The 22,427-nt window shown below is 45.7% G+C and overlaps 1 protein-coding gene across 3 annotated transcripts in view; it reads right to left on the reverse strand.

Annotated features, from left to right (window-relative positions):
* GLS (glutaminase) overlaps nt 1-22,427 on the reverse strand; it is a 607,111-nt gene that overhangs the window by 439,337 nt on the left and 145,347 nt on the right. For all 3 annotated transcript variants that reach the window (XM_069225886.1, XM_069225887.1, XM_069225888.1), the window contains exon 5: nt 10,448-10,527. In XM_069225886.1, the coding sequence (XP_069081987.1) occupies nt 10,448-10,527 (80 nt within the window). The remainder of the gene's footprint in view (nt 1-10,447; nt 10,528-22,427) is intronic.

Here is a 22,427-nt window from a genome sequence, read left to right on the forward strand (position 1 = left end):
CAGTACCTTGAATTGGTAATGTATTCCTTTGAATACAAACCTTAGGTATTTCCTGTGCGATGGGTGTATTGGTATATGGAAATAGGCATCCTTGAGGTATAAAGTTGCCATGTAGTCGTGTAGTTTTAGCAATGGCAATACTTCTTGTAGTGTGACCATGTGGAAGTGGTCTGATTTGATGAAAGTGTTCACTACTCTGAGGTCTAGGATTGGTCTCAGTGTTTTGTCCTTCTTTGGTATCAGAAAGTACAGTGAGTAAACTCCTGTGTTTATTTGTGTGTTTGGCACTAATTCGATTGCATTCTTTTGCAATAGTGCCTGCACTTCTATCTCCAGGAGATTGGAATGGTGTGTTGTTAGATTTTGTGCTTTTGGTGGTATGTTTGGAGGGAATTGTAGAAATTCTATGCAATAACCATGTTGGATAATTGCTAGAACCCAAGTGTCTGTAGTGATTTTCTCCCATGCTTTGTAATAATGACCTATTCTTCCCCCCACTGGTGTTGTGTGGAGGGGGTGAGTGACATGTGAGTCACTGTTTAGTAGTAGGGGTTTTGGGGCTTTGAAATCTCCCTCTATTTCTAGGGAATTGCCCTCCTCTATATTGTCCCCGAAAACCTCCTCTATACTGTCCCTGGTAACTGGACGGTGTGGCTTGTGAGGTGCTGGCTTGTGTGCTTTGACCCCGAAACCCCCCTCGAAAGGGCGTTTTACGGAATGTGCTGTAATTCCCTCTGCTCTGCGGGGAGTAGAGTGCGCCCATGGCTTTGGCAGTGTCTGTATCTTTTTTGAGTTTCTCAATCGCTGTGTCCACTTCTGGACCGAACAGTTCTTTTTCATTAAAAGGCATATTGAGAACTGCTTGTTGAATCTCTGGTTTAAATCCAGACGTTCGGAGCCATGCATGCCTTCTGATAGTTACAGATGTATTAATTGTCCGTGCAGCTGTATCTGCAGCGTCCATGGAGGAGCGTATCTGGTTGTTGGAGATGGTCTGTCCCTCTTCAACCACTTGTTTTGCCCTATTTTGTAAGTCCTTGGGCAGATGTTCAATGAGATGTTGCATCTCGTCCCAGTGGGCTCTGTCATAGCGCGCAAGTAGTGCCTGGGAGTTCGCGATGCGCCACTGGTTTGCAGCTTGTGCTGCGACTCTTTTACCAGCTGCATCGAACTTGCGGCTTTCTTTATCTGGGGGTGGTGCAACTCCAGATGTGTGAGAGTTGGCCCTTTTCCTAGCTGCTCCTACAACGACAGAGTCTGGTGGCAGCTGTGTAGCGATGAAAACCGGGTCCGTAGGAGGCGGCTTATACTTTTTTTCCACCCTTGGTGTGATTGCCCTACTTTTGACCGGCTCCTTAAAGATGTCTTTTGCGTGCCGGAGCATACCAGGGAGCATAGGCAGGCTTTGGTATGAGCTGTGGGTGGAGGAGAGTGTGTTGAATAAGAAATCATCCTCGACCTGTTCTGAGTGGAGGCTTACGTGGTGAAATTGTGCTGCTCTAGCCACCACTTGAGAGTACGCGGTGCTGTCTTCTGGTGGAGATGGCTTTGTAGGGTATGCCTCCGGACTGTTATCTGACACTGGGGCGTCATATAGGTCCCATGCGTCCTGATCTTGGTCACCCTGGCTCATGGTGGTGTGAGCTGGGGAGTGTGATGGAGTTTGTGCTGGTGAAACGTTAATCACGGGCGGAGGAGAGGGTGGTGGTGTAACTCTTTTCACCACTTTTGGTTGTGGTGTTTGTTCCGTCTGGAACTCCAACCTTCTCTTTCTCCTAATGGGGGGAAGGGTGCTTATTTTTCCTGTCCCCTGCTGAATGAAGATACGCTTTTGCGTATGGTCTACATCAGTTGCTTGTAGCTCTTCCTCAAACCTATGCTTCTGCATTTGGGAGGTTAGCGAGTGCTCTTCTGTATAAGAGCCTGAAGCTGGGTCGCTTGCAGTCTGTTTCGGCATCGAAACTTTGTCTGCGTGTTTTTTCGGCTCCGAGGTGACTTTTTTCCTTTTCGGGGCCGAAACCTCTCAGCGTCGATCTGTTTCGGTGCCGCTGTCTCGGCGTCGAGCCGTGTCCACACCGGCATCTCGGTGTCGAGGCTTGTCTCCAGCACTTTCTCGGTCCCGAGAAGGCTGCGTGCCGGTGTCTCGACCGGAGTCGGACGATCTCGGCACTGTTTGGGCCTTTTTCGGTGCCGACGGTCGGTCACCGATTTTATGGGTCGAGCCATGGCCTGTTGGCAGTGGCGTCCCCTGGGCCTTGTAAATGTTCCTTTGAGTGGATTTCGACGTCTTACTCACGGTTTGTGTATCGTCGAATCCTTCGGAGTCTGAGTCTTGGATCGAGAAGGTACCTTCCTCTTCTTGTTCCTCGAACTCCCGTTGGGCTGTCGGAGCGGACGCCATCTGAAGTCTTCTGGCTCGACGGTCTCGGAGTGTTTTTCGGGACCGGAACGCACGACAGGCCTCGCAGGTGTCTTCGCTGTGCTCAGGTGACAGGCACAGGTTGCAGACCAAGTGTTGGTCTGTGTAGGGGTATTTATTGTGGCATTTGGGGCAGAAACGGAACGGGGTCCGTTCCATCGGCGTTCTTCAGCACGCGGTCGGGCCGACCAGGCCCCGACGGAGGATCGAAAAAACTACTCCGAAGGGCACCGGAGCTCTCCGATCTTCGATGCGGTGTGGAATCTAAGTACGCCGATCCCGAACGCAACAATACCGACGAAAATCTTCCGAAATTAGCTAATTTTCCGTTCCGAAACTCGGAGCGACAGGAACACGTCCGAACCCGATGGCGGAAAAAAAACAATCGAAGATGGAGTCGACGCCCATGCGCAATGGAGACAAAAGGAGGAGTCACTCGGTCCCGTGACTCGAAAGGCTTCTTCGAAGAAAAACAACTTGTAACACTCCGGCCCAACACCAGATGGCGAGCTATTGCAGAACATGCGAATCTACAGCGACAGATGCCATCGAACATGGTGTTCTCCTGTCTGTATTACCTCTGCAGGTCAGCGCCCATCAAAAGAAGGGACTATGGCGTGCCATCGCCAAGAACGTGCGGACCCTAGGGGTCTATGGCAGGCGGAGCACCCACTGTCGGAAAAAGTGGAAGGACCAGAGACGATGGGCATGGAAGACCGTGGAGGCCCAGATGGGGATGGCCTCCCAACGAGGAAGGGGTGCCCGTCCGAACCTGACCCCACTGGTGGCCCGCACACGGCGGTGGCCTACCCAGAGCTGGATGGGCGCTCGAGGGAATCACAGCAGCCACAAGGGGGTGAGTACAGTGGCTATTAAAAAATATTGCAGGTGGGGTGGGATCCGGGTGGTGGATGTGACTTAGTGGGTGCCCCTAAGGCCAGGCTAGACATTGCAGCATGAGTCAACTCTAGGGTAATGGGTGTATGGCAAATTCAGGTAACCTAGCTTGTTAGCATTCCATTTCAGTCAGGGCTTTGTGGGTGCAGGGAGGGGTGAAGTTGGCTGTATGTGGCCCTCATCTTGCCGTGGCATCTAGCCAAATCACTGGCAGTGCAATGCATAGTGCTCAAGCCTGATCCCTGTGTGTGATGGTGCTGTGTGTGCCAACTGTGGTGTTGATGTAGTAATTGACCCAGTGTTTCCTTTTTCTCTCCCCCCCCCCTTTTTCTTCTTTCATCCTGTCCATGTGTGCATTAGCATAATCTGGCGGAGGAGCAGGGGCACCGGCGACGGAGGGAGCTGCATCCCTCAGGACCCTGGAGGCAGAGTCCACTGACGCCGAGGGAACCAGTGGGACGGAGGGCGAGGGGAGCACCATGGCGGAGACAGGAGGTGACAACACAGACTCCGATACCTCACCCGATGGAAGCTCCCTGGCGGTGGCGGACACCTCTGCGAGCACCCCAGTTGCAGGTACAGCCGCCACCCCCGTGCCAGAACCGCCCTCCCAGTAGCCCCTCAGCGAGTTGCCCCTGCCCGCTCACCCAGGAGGGTGGGAATTTCCTTCGCCCCAGGCTCAGCCTTGCTGCCCTAAGTGAAGAGGCTACTGACCTCCTGAGATCCATCTCTGTAGGGCAGTCAACCATTGTAAATACCATCCAGGGACTGGCATCCCAGATGCAGCAATGCAATGCATTCCTGGAGGACATCCACTGTGGATTGGCGGCCCAACACAGATTGATACAGGCTCTGGCCTCCTCTCTGATGGCAGCCATTGTCCCTGTTTCTACCATCCCCCCCTCCAACTACCACTTCCCAGTCCCCACAATCTCAACCCATCCCAGGCACACATACAGACGAGCATGCACACAAGACAACACCCAAGAGTGGCACAGGCAAACACAAGCACCACACTTCATCCCACAAGCAATCAAGCAAACACCAGACAGTTGCAGACACAACCAAAACCACTGCCTCCCCATCCTCCTCCACCTCCCTCCCAGTCATGTCCACACTCACACCTGCATACACTGCATCAACATCCACCACCAGCATCACCACACCAAGCAGCACACACACCTCACTAGCAGACACCTCCAAAACATCCATGCATGCTTCCCCCGTGTCTCCCCCTCCTAAAGGACACAAACGCAAGCAGACACACCCAACAGCCATCCACCTCACATCAGCATACTGCCCATGCACCTGCACCCAAATCCAGCAGACATACACCTCCTACAACCACTCCCTCAACCTCCACTCCCATCTCTCCACCATCCTCCCGCCCCACCGTCCCCAAGAAGCTTTTCCTTGCCCAACTTGACCCCTTCCCTCCCCCTCCCTCCCGTCCTGCCCGTAAGAGAACCTAGTCGTGGTGGCAAGTCAGTTAAGGATCCCACTCCACCAGCCAAGAAGGGGAAGGATCCCACACCTCCTGCCATGAAGGTGAAGGAGCCTGCACCTCCTGCTTTGAAGGGGAAGAAGCCCTCGACTCCTGCCCGGAAGGCTAAGGAACATGTACAAACTGCCATGAAGGGGAAGAAGCCCTTAACCCTGCCAGGAAGGGTAAGGATTCCACGCCTCATGCCATAAAGAGGAAGAAGCCCTCGACTCCAGGGGAGGCTGTCAGGGTGACACCTCCACCACCAGTGGTCACGGGGCCTCCACTGCCAGCTGAGGAACCACCACCAGTGGTCACAGGGCCCTCACCACCAGCAAAGGCTGCCCAAGAGGCACCTCCATCTGCCACCACAGTTCAGCCTTCGCCACCAGCAGAGGCTGCCCCGGAGGAACCTCCATCTGCCACCACAGTTCAGCCCTCGCCACCAGCAGAGGCTGCCCAGGAGGCACCTCCATCTGCCACCACAGTTCAGCCCTTGCCACCAGCAGAGGCTGCCCAGGAGGCACCTCCATCTGCCACCACAGTGCAGCCCTCATCACCAGCGGAAGCCAGGTAGGCCACCCTTCAGGGGCTGCTGTACGAGGGGCCCCCTCCAGAACCAGTGGGAAAGTCACCCACTCCAGAGACTGTGGCCTCGCTCTGCCCAGGACAGAGAACTGGGCATGGAGCCCCCTCCAGAACTAGTGGACTTGTTCCTGTATTCAGCTGAGGTGCCCCCCACCCCCACCATCCCCAGGAGGTGCCTGCCCACTTGCAAACTGATGCCCCTGCAGAGTTCTATCTGGATGAAGTCAGCATTCGAGTTGGGCCTTGGACTGTGCCCTGTGGCTATGTGGGCCCTCAGTACATTGGACTGGGCAGTGGCCCTTTGTGTACATTTGTACATATCTGTTTCACATACAATTGTATTATTTATTAGCTGTTGATATCAATAAATTCACCTTAGTGCATTCTTGTTTTCCTTGAATTATTCTGCCGTGCATTCTGTGCCATTGTTTGTCGTGTGCAACTGGTCGTGTGTATGGTGTGTGGGGTCAGGTGTGTGTTGTGCGCGTGTGTGTGTGTGTCGCTTTCGTTTTCCTCCCTTCCTCCCTTGTGTGCTAGGAGGCTGTACTCACCGTCGTCATCTTCGTCGGCGTTGGTGTTCCAGGTGGAGCATGACATAGATGAGCATCGGAAAGACTTGCAGTTCGGGACCCATGGCGGCGTTGTTCTTCCGTGTGTCTCCAATGGGGAGTCCTTTCTCTTCTGTGATGGCTTTTGATGGCGTTGGTACCGCCCCTGAAAACGTGGCAGATTGAAGTGTCTTAATATGGTGGGCGGTACTTTGTCTTCCTCCTGACTGTTGACGGCTACCGCAGTGGTGAGTGTTGTTCCTGCCCTGGCAGTTGGTGTGGTACATTGGCTGTCTATGGGAGTTATCACCACCATGGTCATAATTTGGCGGTAATTACCACCAGCCTGTTGGCCACTTTATCACTCCCCGCCAGGGCCATACTGAGGGCCTGAGTGACATCAAAAACAGGAGTTTTTGGAGATTGTTTTTTGCAAAAAGCCAAAAAATTGGAGAGCTCTGTGCTCCAAGATCCTGACAGTAGGAGCCGGAAAAAAGAACTGACCTGTCACATGTGGGGCATGATGGGATACAGAGGGTCCTCCGAGGTGTTAAGGGTACAGTGCTAATTTTCTCTGTTATGCTTTTAAATGCTGCCTATCGGTGAACAATGATTTTTATTCTATGGCAGTTTTCTGGTCAAATAAAAGCTGTATATACACCTTTTCTTTCTTGGTTCCTGCATTACAGAAAGGTTCATACTGTAAAATAACTGTTTAAATGAAAACCTAATATCATTTAGGCATTTTTTGCCTACATTGTAGGCTGCATGTACACATATATCTCTCGTAGATTCGGCGTTGCCGGTCAGCTTCCTGAATGCCAGTGGTGCCTCCAATGGTGCTTTGCTTCTGCGCATCTCAATTCACTCCAGTCTCCTCTTCTTTTTGAAAAGACAATAAGCGCCCCGTAATCATGCTTTGCTAGACTGTATATAATCCAATGGAAAAACAGAATGCGTTTCGGTAGTGACGCCTTTCTCAACCTGACAGCTTCGCCATCTTGCCACAAGATATATCCAATCATTGATCGCCTGCGTCACGCAGAGCATAAAGTAAAACTGAAAAAATACTACCAAAGTGCTCAACTCAAACCTAATGTGATTACATTTTAAAACATTTCAGTGCATTTCACAACAAAACTGAAGAGCTCTACGTTTAACTAATACTACTGAAAATAAAGTCATACAACCCATCGTGAGTAGTTCGGCATCCGGCTCCTGATATAGTTGTAACAATATAGACTGGTTAACCAGTAGTTTTCACTGGGAATACATATATGTCAGTATAAGATGTTGTTATTTATATTCCCCCCAAGGGCAATTCATAACCAATCACTGCATTTCTGCAGAACTACTATCTCTGTGTATGCATGTTCATCCATGTAAATTACACATATTAATCTTCAAACAAAGGGCAAATCATAATTTGCTGTGCACTGCTCTGTTTATACAATTAACTAACTATTCATCCTGGTGAATTTAGCAGTATATCGCCCAAGTAGGCTTTTTGCGCCTTCGTTTGCTATGTATCTAGGTAAAGTACCATACCACAAAAGCCTAATAGTTCGCACTTGAGCATCTTCCACACTCCTATGTACAGTGCTCTATTTGAATATCATTAGCTCTTTTGCACTCCTCAGATGCCGAATTGCCATTATATATATATTTAAAAGTACTACGTACATTAATGTTGTTATACATAAATATAATAATAATAATATATGTTTTTAATATGTGGGTGGAAATATTTAGTGACTTGCTATTGATGAGGATCCTCTGGAAGAGAAAGTCTGTTCTCTCCTGAGTGCCAGAGCACCTGACCTCGACCTTGTGCCTGGAATGTGATTTTTTTACTACAGTATCACCTTAGGGAAATCCCTGCATGCCAATGCAGAGACACCCCTCCCAAATATAACACAGTAGCTATGTGGAGGCTCCTTAGATGCACCCAATCCTGACGAATTGGACATTATATTGAAGGTCATCAGCATTAAACAATTGCAGTTAGAATCTAAGGGGGATGCCATCATGTTGATGTACGTTTCATAAGGGCTGATCAGAAAAGAAACAGCAGATTGGAGAACACAGGTGGAAACAGAACTACAGGACCTCCGCCCTATACCCCAAGATCATCACTGACAAATCTTGGATCTGACAGAACAGATATGATCTCTTGAGGGCAGAGCTGGAGATGCTGAACAACATCAGGGTGGTTGACCTTCCATTTAGAACAGAGACAAAAAACGCAGCTGACTTTCTTGAACAATGGACAGAAACATTAATGCCAGCTCTGAATGTTTCCACTTTTTTCTCAGACGAGAGGGTGCATTGTGTCCCGGCTAAACGCCCTACACCCGGTACTCCTCTTCAGCCCTTAATAGCACAACTACTACACTACAAGGAAGAGACACTCCGAGCGTCGAGTCTTGCCGGGCGCACTGAGTTTGAAAAATTGCCAGATGCTCCTTTTCCCGGAGTACACACTGGCTGTACATCATCAGCACGCCTCCTTCTTAGGGGTAAATATGAAACTTAGAGACATAGGCATAAAAAATAAAAAAAAACTTTTTCCAGCAAAACTTAAATCATGACTGATCGGAATGTCCTCTTTTTACAGAGCCGGAGGCTACCTAGGATTGGGCCAAGAGTCGTGGTTCCTCCTGTCAAGAAGATGAACCACACAGGAGGGAGGTCAGGAGGCCAACTAGCTGCTCTTCATTCTATATCATTGATTTACCATTACAAAATGGCCAAAATGTTGTTTCCAAACACGGAAGCCAGGCTGTAACCTTAAAACAATAGACAATGAACAATACCACTGGAAGATGGCCACCCACTCCTATGTTTAGTTCAGCTATTGCAGGCTTGTACTCGCTGTGCTTGGACGGTGGCGTGTATTCTGTTTTTTTGTGGTTGTGGCAGTGGTTGGTTGAACTGATATATGAGCCCAAAGAAAATTGACAGAGTACATGTATAATGACTTACTGAGTGCCTAAACCAGTGGAACTTTCACGAGCCAGATCTACTGGCATTGCCAATCCGTGTTGTCAAACAGTCACTAACATTTAGGGTTTTGAACATCGAGCTACTGATTTAAAAAATAATAAAAGTGCTGGATTTTGAAGCTGAGCAACAAATGTGAAATCTATTGCCACTGAGATGTAATCAAGTTCCTTGTGTTTTCTACTGCCCTTTGGGTTCCCTGTCCCATACCTAAAATTACAGTTATTATTGCACTGGACCATCACAACTATGTAGATATCTACGTGTTCTTGAGCACTTTGCATTTGATTCCCTCACGTCGAGGTCTTTTTGCACTCTTCTTTTGACTGTTTTTTTAACAGACTGCAACTTATTAAATTTATGCAGAATGATCTGGGGGACGAAAATAACATAGATGCCTCTTCCTCAATGCCTCACACATCGCTCTATGCTTCTGTCTTCTTCTACCTTGCCTCCTACCATTAGCAAACACATGACTTAACTGGAGGAACATTCTTGAAACGTTCTATCACTATGCATGTAAATGTTTGCCTCAGGTTGTTGGCTCCCCATGTTTTCTTAAAGTTGACTGTTTTCAGAAGAGAAAATTCTTCAAATAAATTAGGATCCCTTTAAAGGAGGGTCTAAAAATACTTATCTAGCAAGCACACGCACACAGTGCATAAACAGAGCAGAGCAGCCAGTCTTGTAGGGAGAGGGGCTGGCACACCTAAGGCAAGCTGCATGCAAGGGAGAGGGGAATTGGAGCCTATGGCTAATGTGTAGAAAGCTTGCTACTCCGAAGAATATGGGGACTTTGTGCAATGGAAGGAACACCATAAGTGGATAGAGAGACAGCTTGCTGCCAACCAGATCAGACAGCATTTCGGTGGGGAGAGGGTCTGCCAGCAACCGCACATGATGAATGCAGGAACTGCAAATCCATGATAAAAGGAAACAATTGTACATATATTTGTATTTATTTTCACTGGGGAACAATCAACTTCCTAAGAGAATGCCAGCGCTAACCAAAAATTACTCTTTCAAAATTAAAAAGGATAATGACTCCTTGTTCATCAATGATACATTGATAAGGTAGCTGCTGATATTCAGGATAAGGGTGCAGAATCCTGTGACAACTCCCTTATGTCACGGTCAAATTTTGCTTAGTGTGCCAGTTTGCTAGTTTTTTTTATTCTTAGATAAGCCCAGATTCATATGTTTGTTCAATACTATTATCTGTTAAACAAATGAAATAACGCGCGTATTTTGAGTTTACTTTCACCTGCTATGTATTTAGTTACTCAGATATGTCTGTAAAATTTAACTTTTGACCTGAATATTCCCCCTTTGACTTGAATTTTTACAGTCACTGGACAGAATTTTCCTCCATGCCTGGTGTTCACCCTACTAATTTTCCAACTATTATTTTGTCAGACTTGTTACCTTAGTGACTTTCATTTCCATTGATCACTATCATAAAAAATTACACAAAACTGTAAATCAAGCTTGCAATTCCAAATTCTGTACCTCTGTCCGTCCACTGTGCAAAGTGAAACGCCCCATAAATCTGGACTGAATTTCGCTAACTGAGGAATATAATCAGCCACCTGCATAGAAAAGAAAAAAAACTGATTATTATAACATTTTGTCCAACCACTTACTGTCAAACATTTGTATCTAATGTTTAGTGTTTCATTTAAAAAGTAATAATTTATATTTTGCAGCACACAAAAAACAACATATACACCGATGAAGGAAAGTGAACAGAAGTAAAGAAAGCATGCGTTAAGTGTCCATGTGCAAAAAAACTTTAAATTTTTGAGGTTTTACTAGTCGCTGCTGGATCCCAAGTGAGTTGTATTATAAAATGTAATTCTAAATCATACCGTGAACTGAAAAACCACAGACAATGGGTGAGTGTAAGGAAATGCCTCCTTGGCATGGTTACCCCCTGACTTTTTGCCTTTGCTGATGCCAAGTTATGATTTGAAAGTGTGCTGAGGCCTGCTAACCAGGCCCCAGCACCACTGTTCTTTCCCTAACCGGTACTTTTGTTTCCAGAATTGGCACACCCTGGCATCCAGGTAAGTCCCTTGTAACTGGTACCCTTGGTACCAAGGGCCCTGATGCCAGGGAAGGTCTCTAAGGGCTGCAGCATGTCTTATGCCACCCTGGGGACCCCTCACTCAGCACAGACACACTGCCTTGTGTGTGCTAGTGGGGATAAAAAGACTAAGTCGACATGGCACTCCCCTCAGGGTGCCATGCCAACCTCACACTGCCTACAGGTATAGATAAGTCACCCCTCTAGCAGGCCTTACAGCCCTAAGGCAGGGTGCACTATACCATAGGTGAGGGCATAAGTGCATGAGCACTATGCCCCTACAGTGTCTAAGCAAAACCTTAGACATTGTAAGTGCAGGGTAGCCATAAGAGTATATGGTCTGGGAGTCTGTCATGCACGAACTCCACAGCACCATAATGGCTACACTGAAGACTGTGAAGTTTGGTATCAAACTTCTCAGCACAATAAATGCACACTGGTGCCAGTGTACATTTTATTGTAACATACACCCCAGAGGGCACCTTAGAGGTGCCCCCTGAAACCTTAACCGACTACCCAGGTAAGCTGACTAGTTTTAGCAGCCTGCCACACACCAGACATGTTGCTGGCCACATGGGGAGAGTGCCTTTGTCACTCTGCGGCTAGTAACAAAGCCTGTACTGGGTGGAGATGCTTCTCACCTCCCCCTGCAGGAACTGTAACACCAGGCGGTGAGCCTCAAAGGCTCACCCCCTTTGTTACAGCACCCCAGGGCACTCCAGCTAGTGGAGTTGCCTGCCCCCTCCGCCCACGGCCCCACTTTTGGCAGCAAGGCCGGAGGTGATAATGAGAAAAACAAGGAGGAGTCACTGGCCAGTCAGGACAGCCCCTAAGGTGACTCTGACTTTTAGAAATCCTCCATCTTGCAAATGGAGGATTCCCCCAATAGGGATAGGAATGTGCTCCCCTCCCCTCAGGGAGGAGGCACAAAGAGGGTGTAGCCACCCTCAGGGCTAGTAGCCATTAGCTATTAACACCCCAGACCTAAACACACCCCTAAATTGAGTATTTAGGGGCTTCCAGAACACAGCAAGAGAGATTCCTGCAAGCTAAGACAAAGAAGGACTGCTGAGCTGAAAAACCTGCAGAGAAGACGGAGACACCAACTGCTTTGGCCCCAGCTCTACCGGCCTGTCTCCCCACTTCTAAAGATACTGCTCCAGCGACGCGTTCCACAGGGTCCAGCGACCTCTGAAGCCTCAGAGGACTACCCTGCATCTAGAAGGACCAAGGACTCCAGAGGACAGAGGCTCTGCTCCACAAAGACTGCAACTTTGCAACAAAGAAGCAACTTTGAAACAACACATGTTTCCCGCCGGAAGCGAGAGACTTTGCACTCTGCACCCGATGCCCCCGGCTCGACTTGTGGAGAACAAACACTACAGGGAGGACTCCCCAGCAACTGCGAGCCCGTGAGTAGCCAGAGTTGACCCCCCTGAGCCCCTTCAGCGGCGCCTGCAGAGGGAATCCCGAGGCTCCCCCTGACCGCGCCTGCCTGCTTCAAAGACCTGACGCCTGGTAAGGACACTGCATCCGCAGCCCCCAGAACCTGAAGGATCCAACCTCCAGTGCAGGAGGGACCCCCAGGTGGCCCTCTCCCTTGCCCAGGTGGTGGCTACCACGAGGAGCCCCCCCCCCCTTGCCTGCCTGCATCGCTGAAGAGACCCCTTGGTCTCCCATTGGATTACATTGCGAACCCGACACCTGTTTGCACACTGCACCCGGCCGCCCCCGTGCCGCTGAGGGTGTACTTTTTGTGCTGACTTGTGTCCCCCCCGGTGCCCTACAAAACCCCCCTGGTCTGCCCTCCGAAGACGCGGGTACTTACCTGCTGGCAGACTGGAACCGGGGCACCCCCTTCTCCATTGAAGCCTATGCGTTTTGGGCACCACTTTGACCTCTGCACCTGACCGGCCCGAGCTGCTGGTGTGGTAACTTTGGGGTTGCCCTGAATCCCCAACGGTGGGCTACCTTGGACCCAACTTTGAACCCCGTAGGTGGTTTACTTACCTGCAAAACTAACAAACACTTACCTCACCCAGGAACTGTTGAAACTTGCACTGTCTAGTTTTAAAATAGCTATATGCCATTTGTGTGAAAACTGTATATGCTATTTTGCTAATTCAAAGTTCCTAAAGTTCCTAAGTGAAGTACCTTTCATTTAAATTATTGTTTGTAAATCTTGAACCTGTGGTTCTTAAAATAAACTAAGAAAATATATTTTTCTATACAAAAACCTATTGGCCTGGAATTGTCTTTGAGTGTGTGTTCCTCATTTATTGCCTGTGTGTGTACAACAAATGCTTAACACTACCCTCTGATAAGCCTACTGCTCGACCACACTACCACAAAATAGAGCATTGGAATTATCTCTTTTTGCCACTATCTTACCTCTAAGGGGAACCCTTGGACTCTGTGCATGCTATTTCTTACTTTGAAATAGTACATACAGAGCCAACTTCCTACAGTGAGATTAAGAGAAACATTCTTGATAATGCGAAAAGTATTCTACAGTATTCTTAATGAAGCTAATTATTTCCATAAGGTGTTTCCTTTAGAACGATAACGGATTACATGTAGATAGGAGTGACTGTGTCCATGAAGTGTAGGTAGGAATAACTGCGTCCTTACACAAACAGGGAACAAATTGTCTCCTGTGGCCTGCTTTCATTCCCATCCCTGCTGTAGCTATTAAAAATAGTAAATATACGTTTAAGGCGAAATTTACTTTTGTAAATAAGCTCCGACGTGCATAGGGATAGCTGACCACTGCTGATGAGGTAGGAGATTTAGATTTAAATGGGATTTCAGATGGAGTTACTGGTTGATAAACTGTAACTAATTATTAGTGCTATACCTCCGTGTACCCCAGCCTTTATCTATAAAAGTGGGTTTGCTTTTGTAAGTCACTGCGGAAATGTAACTTACTTGACATCAGTGTTCTCTATCGTGGACACTTCACTGACATCATAAATACTGAACAGTACTGCTCGTCGACCGCTTCCGAGGGCACTTATGTCTAGACAAGCATTTACCTTCATAAATCTACAATCTAATTCGACTATTTCAATAAAGCCAGCCTTACAAGTATACCATCATGCCCTGAACTAGGAGTTACAACAGTTCAGTTTGCCTAAACATCAGGGTCCTCACCTTATGTGTAACACCCTGTGACGTCACAGCCAGGCATAAGAGTGGAATGTTCATAGCTTAAATTAAGATTTCTATGATGGTGATCTATCGCCAAGTGACATTTCCTTATGTCATTGGCTCCTCATCGATATTCATACAGTGACTACAGTAGAAAGACCAGCCCTCTGTAAAACTAGTGGAAAACGCATGAGGATTGGAAAAAATAACAATGGTCAGTCCCCTTCATAAGATCTGTTTCGTAAGGATGCTTCTTTCCTTTGAGTGTCTGCTCTGGAGTCCCAGTACCCATTTAACAGCTGAACAGATCTCCAGGTCACTGCCTTGGTAATTTTCGTGACGGAGCCTTTATTAGCAAGATTGTAGTGGCAGATTTTCCATTTGTAGAATAGAGTAGGGCCTTATCAGCTTTATTATAACATAGGTTATAGTTGTAGCTGTAGGCTCACATTTTAAGTGCACAAAATCACAGAAATTCATCAGTTAGAGTTATCTTAGGTAACTATAAGTCGTGCCTTAAGGTAACTATAACCCGCGCCCCCGCCATGCACAGTTTTTTTAATCATAACTTTTACTGCAAATAGTACAATGATATTATCAATGATGTTATCAAAGATGTTATGAGTGCTGTAATTTGTGGGTTAATTAGCAGTGCATGGCAAGGGAACGAGTTATAGTTATTTGAAGTAACTCCAACTATAAATGGTGAATTACTATGGTTTTGTATGTTTCAAATGTGAATCTAACTAGAACGTCCCTTTAACCTTTGGTTTTTTAAAGTGAATTTGTCTATTTTTTAATTCTATTTCCTAAAGATAACATCCCTGTAACCTTTGTTTTTTTCAGAGAATTTCAATATTTTTTTTTAACGTATAGTAATTTTCATTACTATACGTTAATCCAACCACAGCCACACACGGCCTTCGGGCCTCCCTCACATATGAAAAGCACCTTGCCCCGGGGTGCCCCCATCCACCCCATTCATAATTCATTATTGCCCCAGGGAGGTGGTGGTCCTTGGGGCTGTCGGGGAGGCCATTGGGCCTTTCGCACATGATAAAAGCATTTTTGCCCCAGGGGGCAGTGGTCCCTGGTATGCGTCCCTGCTCATATTTCATTATTCACTCCAGGAAAGTGGTAGTCCCTGGGTTGTGGGGGGCCCAGGAGGCCCCCATATTAAGACGAAAAGAGTGTCACCAGGGCATAGCCCACCCGGAAGATTTATTAAAAGCCAGCATAGCATGGGAGCCCATGTTTGTTTTTTGTTTTTTTTGTTTAACATTTTTACCATGGATTTGCGACCCCGTCGCAATTCTGCTGTAAAATAAATAAAAAAAATGCTTTTTAGCCCTGGACAGATCCCTTTGGGACCCCAGTACCACAGCTAAGGGGTCAAGGTGTTCATTCCCTGGGCCCTTTTATATTTTTTATTCTTTATTTCGGGGACTCGGCTTAAGCTAAAGATGACTGCCAAAACTTCCTGGTTTGAAGTGTTGGCAGCCAATCAGATTTCAGCACAAGATCTGGAGGTGTCAAAAATTCTTCAGATCTTATTCTTAGATGTATAAATTTGGATTCCCTTAAAGTTCTCTAAAACTACTGACCGGATTTACATAAAATAACAAAAAGGGCTCTTTCTGGACCAAGAGCTACCTTTCTGCCAAATTTGCTTGGACCATATGAGGTGCTTGTTCCTGGCCTAGCAGCATAGTAAGCCTCCGATAACATGAAGCACATGGGCAATATGGATATGTAAGACCACAATGTACAAGAAGGCAGCACGTGTTCACATTACAGCTCTTGTTACAGAATGCTATTAAAGAACCCTGGAGCAGAATACTAGATTATGCGTATTCTACTGGTCAAAATGCAAATGAACAAGTCACCTACCTTCGGTCATGCTCTTGCTGGTGGTTTGTTTATCTAACTGCAGATTTCTTACTTTAGAACATCCCCCATGCGCTAGACTGAATCTGTAGATTTTTTTAGCCTGACTCCACATTGCCCCAGAAGTGATGGAGGGGAGACAGATATAAGCCCCACACCTGTGTGCTGAGGCCAGCTACATGACTTTTCCCTTTCTGTGCCATCAGACGCAGAACATGAACAATTGTTGGTAATTGTGTGTTGAATACTAACTTGGGTCCTTTCAAGAGTATTAAATAGAGGACACTCAACAGAATGGGGAGGTGGGAGGGTACTGAGTAACCTGTGGCTAAATACAGTATCCACCAAAAAGAGTGTTACCGAAGGTAAGTAACTTACTCTAACACCAAATTTCCCATCCTACATTGCATACCAAAGCAGTACCTCCCCAAACTGGAGGGTTTGTGAAGTGGGCATAGACCAATAAGTCTTGCAGTAACGAGTGGATGAAGTGGCCTTCCCACCAGACCTGGCTGACAAAAGGTAGCTCAAAAGAACAGGGCTATCTGCTACATTACTACCTGGGAAGCCTGTTTCTGCCTATATGCTAGCCCTCTAGAACGGCCCCCCAAGTTCCAGAAATGGTATAGAAATTGTTTGGCAGGGGTCAACATCCCCAAACAATGCTCTGGAGCTCTGCTATCCCTAAAGTGTACCAAAGAAGAGTCCATCTTCAAGAAGCGAGAATCATCAAAAGGGCATGTTCATTAGTGAAGCCTGCATATCTGTGGAGAAACTGTACTGACCATCCTGCCAGTACAATTCACAGTATCCAGGCTGGTGAAGATAACATACCTGGATGTGTCCTGCTCATCATGTAATGCCTGAGCCAGGTATGCCTTAAGGTTCTCTGAGTCTGCAGGCAAGATGTCACTGACCATGTTCCAAAGAGTATGTGTTTATCGACCCGACAGATATACTGTGTTAAAGGACTGCAGTGCAAAGCTAGCATAGAAAAACATATGTCTGTCAAAGGTGTCACTGCTTTTGGATTCTCTGGCTGGAGGATTTGTTGGTAATGAGGTTAGGGTTCACCGTACTGGTATAGGCCTTTACAATTAGGTTCTTGGAGTAGAGTGCTTGGTTCAAATCCTGGCCCCCCAGGGAAGTAGTGTATGAGCTCTGGCCACCTGCCTCTTCACAAGTGCGCAAGAACATGGGTTCGATGTGGTAGCTATCAGAGTATCCCTGACAGCATCATTAAATCGGAGGAAGGGTTCAAATGTTGCAGGCCCAGGTTGTAGGATTTCTGTCAACATATTTGTCTTAGTCTCAGTGGAGTCTAGAGCCTGGCTCCTCAAGGGAATGGGCACATTCCTGCCACTTTGCCAGGCCCTCATATGTGGTACTCTTCAGCCTAGGCCACGGGACATTAAGAAAAATCAAATTGCATTAAAGGAGGCTTGTCAAGAGTGAACCTTTCAGGTAAATTAGATTAATCTTAGAATCAAACCCATCTGTGGGGACTGGTGAAAGCCCAGTTATGGCGACTGGAAAAATGCTGCAGATTCAAATCCCCAGCTGATTTGGCCTGTTTAACAAGCTTCACCATCTTGGCACAACCAAAGCAATTTTTAGAGGATAATCAAAATGATTTATTATATGAGCAAGTTCTATCAATTAAAGGCAGAGAAAGAGGGGACTGATGAAGCTGCCCAGCTGTATTTTACAATAGCTTGCGGTATGAACTGAAGATGCTTTGGTACTAGTGGGAACTCTAATCATCACAACTGAAAATTTGATAGAATTAACACTTCAGACTGAAGCCCAACAGCAACATCAGAAAAAAGAAGTGTGTGTGTATCCAACCACAGCTACTTAAGGAAACTGAAGTTTCCTCCTTATTGGAGGGAAAAGAAGAGGTGCCGATACAGACTGTGAATCCAAAAAGATTCCTAACCAGAGAACAGCACAATCATGATCGCAAGGAGGGTCATCCTTCTACTCTGGTAAATCAGGGCATGATGCAAGTTGCTATGCCAAGTGGGAGGAAAATGACTGGACCTGTCCTTGACTTACAAACCCTGAACATGCCTTTCCGTATGAAGAGTTTGCACCTTCAAGAGCACATTAGTATTTACCATTTGAAGTTACCACACCTAATGAGCCATGCACCTTGTTAGCGCTAATAGACTGTGGAGCATCTGTTTGTTTCATGGGCCATTAATTCAAACATTGCAGAAATAACTGTACAGAACGAAAAAAAGCAAAGAACAGATTCAAAGCATAGATGGGAAAGCCTTAACCTCTGGAGATATCTCACATGCCCATTTACCCATTTGAATGGCTACTTCTGAAGAGCATGTGGCATTCATGACTTTCGATTTGATTGAGGCCCCGTCTCTTCTCATTATGCTGGAAACATCCTGGCTGCGAATCCATAATCCAGTTATTAACAGAAAGACTCATATCACTAAATTCTCAGCTCAACACCGCCATGAACAGCGCTGTCCGAGGGGAGGTCTGCAGAAACAGCAAAATCTCATATCTTGCACTGCAACAGGAGGATTTACTAACATCTATCATTCCAGAGGTGTATCAAGACTTTGTCAATGTGTTTAAATCAGGCCAAGATGACACCATGCACCCTATAGGGATTATAATTGCCCCATTGGTCCGGTTCCAGAGGAAGCAATTTCTCATAGGAGAATGTATTCTTTGACCCGCAAGAAAGACCAAGTAGTTAAGTAATATTTTGACAACCCCCCGCTAATAAAAGGGTTTATTAAGCACTCTACCTTTTCGGCTAGGGCTCTCATCTTTTTCATTCCTATATTAGATGGGACATGCAGGCCATGTATTGACTACTGTAAACTTAACAACATCACTATTTGAAACCACTGTCCCTTACCTTTGATCTTGGTCTAAATGGATCAAATGTGTCTGAATAGTTACAAAGTTGGATTTGTGCAGTTGATAAAATATGGTACAGATTAAAGAAGGTGAAGAGTGGAAAACCATCTTTAACACCAGGTATGGCCATTTTGAGTGGACAATTCAATCTATGTAATGTTCCAGCCTTGTTCCAACACTTAGTAAATTATATCTTCATGTATATTTTGGATCACAGTGATTTATGTGGATATTCTAATTTTCTCCATCTCCGTGAAAGAAAAACAAAGATGGGTCAAGAACGTTTTGTCTCATTTCTGCAAGATTAGAGAAATGTGAATTTGAGAAAACTCAAGGCCGTTTTTTTTAGTTTTGTTATATCCGACCAAGGCATTCAAATGAATCCCTGTAGGGTTAAGGCAGTTTTGCAGTGGCCTGCACCTAACAGGGTAAAAGAAACGTGAAAGTTCCTGGGCTCTAACAACTTATACAGATAACAGTTTCTCAATTTCTGAAGGTGTGAATCACCCTTCACTCATCTCACAAAGGGACAGTTCAAGTTCCAGTGGGGTTGTGAAAAAAGAGAAGCCTTTCAGCAACTAAAGAATCTATTCACATGAGCACCCACACTGTGTCATTCTGATAACAAACTCACAATTCCTAGTGAAGACTGACTCTTCATTTACACCACTGAAGCATTCCTATCCCACAGACCTAGCCGGAGGAATTGTATCCCATTACCTTTTTCTCTAGAACACACTCTGCCACAAAGTGAAACTAAACTATTCTATTAGAAGGAACTAAAGGCTATAAAGAAGGCAATTAGTCTATGGCAAAATTATCTAGAAGGGGCGAACATGAAGTAACAGTCTGGACTGCTCTTAAGAACATGGGGTTCGTAACAACTGTGAGGTGCAGCAATCTAGGAATGCCAGATGGACACTCTTCTTCTCCAGGTTTCATTCTAAGATCTCTTCTCATCCAGGGAAAAGGCAATGAAAAGAGGATGCCCTATGCCGTTCAGCAGCTTTGGAGGAAGGACTGGAGGAAGATTTATCCCGTATGATCTTGACAGTGCAGTCTGGTGGTCCTAGTGAGGAAGACTTTCTTCTACAGGTTTGGGAAGCACAGAATCACCTTACCATAAATGACTGGTTAAAAGAAGCCCCAGGTCAAGGAATGATAAGACTGGATTTGTTATTTAATGAGAATAGACTTTTTATTCCCACAAAGGTATTGCAGAAATCTATTCTTGTTGGGTCTTCCCCGGCAGCAGGGCATTTGGGAATCACTAAAACTTTATAAAAGGTTTGATGTAACTTCTGATGGCCTATGGTATGTAAAGCTGTTAAGCAGAATTGTGTGGTATTTGTCCAAGTCAAGAGTGAACACCTCAGACCAGTGAAAGTGCTGAAAACGTCACACACTACCTCATGCAAGGGCAAACATTTCCGTGGATTTAATTGTGGACGTACCAGCATATCAAGAACAGGCTAAAGTGTTAGTCATAGTAGAATATTTTGAAGCATTTCATCCCTTTGACTAAATTAACAACTGCTTCAGAAGTGACCCAGCATTTACTGATTCAGATAGTGTGATTGCATGGGCTCCCAGAGGTGATCATTACAAAGAGAGCAGTGCTTGCCACTGTGGGCTGCAAGCTGACTTTTGGTGGGTCACGAAAATGCTGGTCTTCAGAAAGTGAAAGAGCAATAAATAAAGATGCCCTGAAATTTACATTCATCTTGTCACATTCGTGGATCTTCAAAGACAGACATCAAATGTCAAGCTAGGTCGTCTGACAAATGGCTGCTTCTCCTTTTAAAATGGAGATTGGTGTTTTATGTTCTTCTTTGACTGCAAAGGGAGAGGACTTTGTAAAATGAATTATGTGACAATCTTGCTGGGTACAATGAGTGGCAAAGAAAAGGCTCCAGGATGTCATTTTTTTCTAACACGACAACAAACTGTAAATATCAGTAAATGAACTGTAGGCATATTTCAGGAAACCAAAAATTAAGCACCCTTTGTGTCTTTGTAGTTCCAGAGTGTGATGGAAACAAATATGTTAATAGGATCAAATACAAATTAAAACACTTTACTTGGTGATGATCAATACATATACTGTAACCAAAATAAACATATGCTATATAGTTTCATCAGTAAAGCTGTATGTTTCTGCAATTTTAATGGCCGTTTCGATGGCAAATGTGCTGTCTGTAAATGACAGTGTGTTACCACAAGATGCTTTATTAATATATTTGAAACAGTGTGCTCCAAAATGCACCACCAGCTAGATACTACAGCCTTACCACTCTCCTGCTAGATACATTTTCTACACTTGTTCTTCGAGTGAAGCTAGGATTTTTCACACTACCTATGTCTTCAGTGACATTACACTGATCTCAGCACCCCAACTATGAAAATTGTGCCAGCCTCAATAACATAAAGGTCCCTATGTCCAGTTTTACAACACACCGTTGAAAGTATTCTCAAGCAAGAGAAATAAGATTAAGGCCTTTGGCTCTCAGGAACCAGTTTCGAGTCCCGGTGTTGGCTAATCATACTTTGATTCTGGGCACATCACTTGACTTTCTTTGTAATTTGGAGGATCCTTTCAATGTCCTTGACCAGGTTTGCACCATATAAAACGGGTGCAAATCTGTTCAGTAGTTATAGAGTTATTAAAGTAAAAAGGAATATAAATATGTAGGAACACGGGCGCTCTGCAGATCCGAGAGATCTCATGCTGACATCTGATTGGCTGCCAACACTTCAACCAGGAAGTGTTGGCAGCCTTTTTGGGACTCAGCATCTGCCGAGCCCCACCCCCAAAAAAAGAAAATGGGTCAGGGTAGGAATACACTGACCCCCTAGCCTTGGTGCTGGGCTTTCCATGCAAGAACGGACTAGTATAAATTCTGCTGCAAGATCAAATTGAAAAAAAATATTTGGCAACTAGGAACAAGAGGCAGTAGATCATAGTATACTCTGATGTTTCTCCTATCACAACAGCCGATGTGAACCTCTTAAAGACATTATCAAGTCTGGAAGAACAGTCAGCGGGCACATTACGTGGATCAGCCAGGGACGGCCTTTCAAATCAGGAGCACTGTGAACAAGCAGGAATTCTCACAGGTGCCACTGTAACAAGCGGATGTAAATTAACATCAACATTCTGTCCCCAAATACCAGCTGGAAATAGGGTTGATTTCTTCCAATAGATTATGATAGAGGAATCAACAAGATTTTTGTTAGAGGATCAAAGAATCAAAGAAATCGCAAACAACAAGCAAATATGACCAAAGAGGACTGGATAGCTCTAAAAGAATTACAGGATGATATTAATAATAAAGTCCTCAGACAAAGGAGGAATATTGTTGTGATGGATGGAGCCTGTTATATAAAGGAGGCAAAAGGACAAATTGGTGACAAGGATGATTACAAAATATTAAGCACAGATTCAACTAATGAGTGAGTCAAAATATTATCATA

Source organism: Pleurodeles waltl, chromosome 3_1, assembly GCF_031143425.1.
Source record: "Pleurodeles waltl isolate 20211129_DDA chromosome 3_1, aPleWal1.hap1.20221129, whole genome shotgun sequence".
NCBI classification, from domain to species: domain Eukaryota; kingdom Metazoa; phylum Chordata; class Amphibia; order Caudata; family Salamandridae; genus Pleurodeles; species Pleurodeles waltl.